Source organism: Merops nubicus, unplaced genomic scaffold, assembly GCF_000691845.1.
Source record: "Merops nubicus isolate BGI_N331 unplaced genomic scaffold, ASM69184v1 scaffold46129, whole genome shotgun sequence".
Classification (NCBI taxonomy): domain Eukaryota; kingdom Metazoa; phylum Chordata; class Aves; order Coraciiformes; family Meropidae; genus Merops; species Merops nubicus.
The window spans coordinates 1-530 of record NW_008632574.1 but is presented as its reverse complement, the minus strand read 5'-3'; the positions used below and the strand labels follow the sequence as shown (position 1 = coordinate 530).

Genomic DNA, 530 nt, shown 5'->3' with positions numbered 1-530 from the left:
CAGCTCACGGGCTGAGAAGAGGCTGAGAACAGACACGCTCAGCTCACGGGCTGAGAACAGACACGCTCAGCTCACGGGCTGCCCTCACCTCCTGCAGCAGCACCAGGTCGAAGCCCTCCCGGCGCAGCGTGTCCCCGATGAGCCCAACACGCTCCTGCCGCCGCTTGCTCAGGTAGCGGATGGCCCTGCAGGAGACAAGAGGGGGGTCACAGCTTTGAGGGGGGCACACGGGGTGATGGGGGCTGTTGGGGTCCACCCAGACCCAGAACAGGGGAGAGAAGGCTCCAGTGTGGGCAGGATGCAGACTGTGGGAGATGGGAGGGGACACGGGGACAAGCAGGAGGTGTGAGGAAGCTGTCTGGGGACAGCTTTCCCTGCCTGCAGGACTGAGGCAGCTCATCCCTGGTTGGGGTGCAGATGGGGGGGCCCTTTTCTGAGGGCAGCAGGAGCAGAGCGGACAGGGGGCACTGCTCAGCCAAGCACCTTGTGGCCCTTTGGGGCTGGGAGAGCTGTGTGACCCCCAAAATGAA

At 64.5% G+C, this 530-nt stretch overlaps 1 protein-coding gene across 1 annotated transcript in view; it reads right to left on the bottom strand.

The window, feature by feature from the left end:
• The window catches only part of SMPD2 (sphingomyelin phosphodiesterase 2, neutral membrane (neutral sphingomyelinase)), a gene marked incomplete at both ends in the record, with an annotated part of 2,290 nt that extends 2,078 nt beyond the window's left edge, over positions 1 to 212 (bottom strand). Inside the window, one exon of the mRNA XM_008947945.1 lies at positions 89 to 212. Coding sequence (XP_008946193.1) covers positions 89 to 212 — 124 coding nt within the window. The remainder of the gene's footprint in view (positions 1 to 88) is intronic.
• Between the last annotated feature and the right edge of the window lie 318 nt (positions 213 to 530).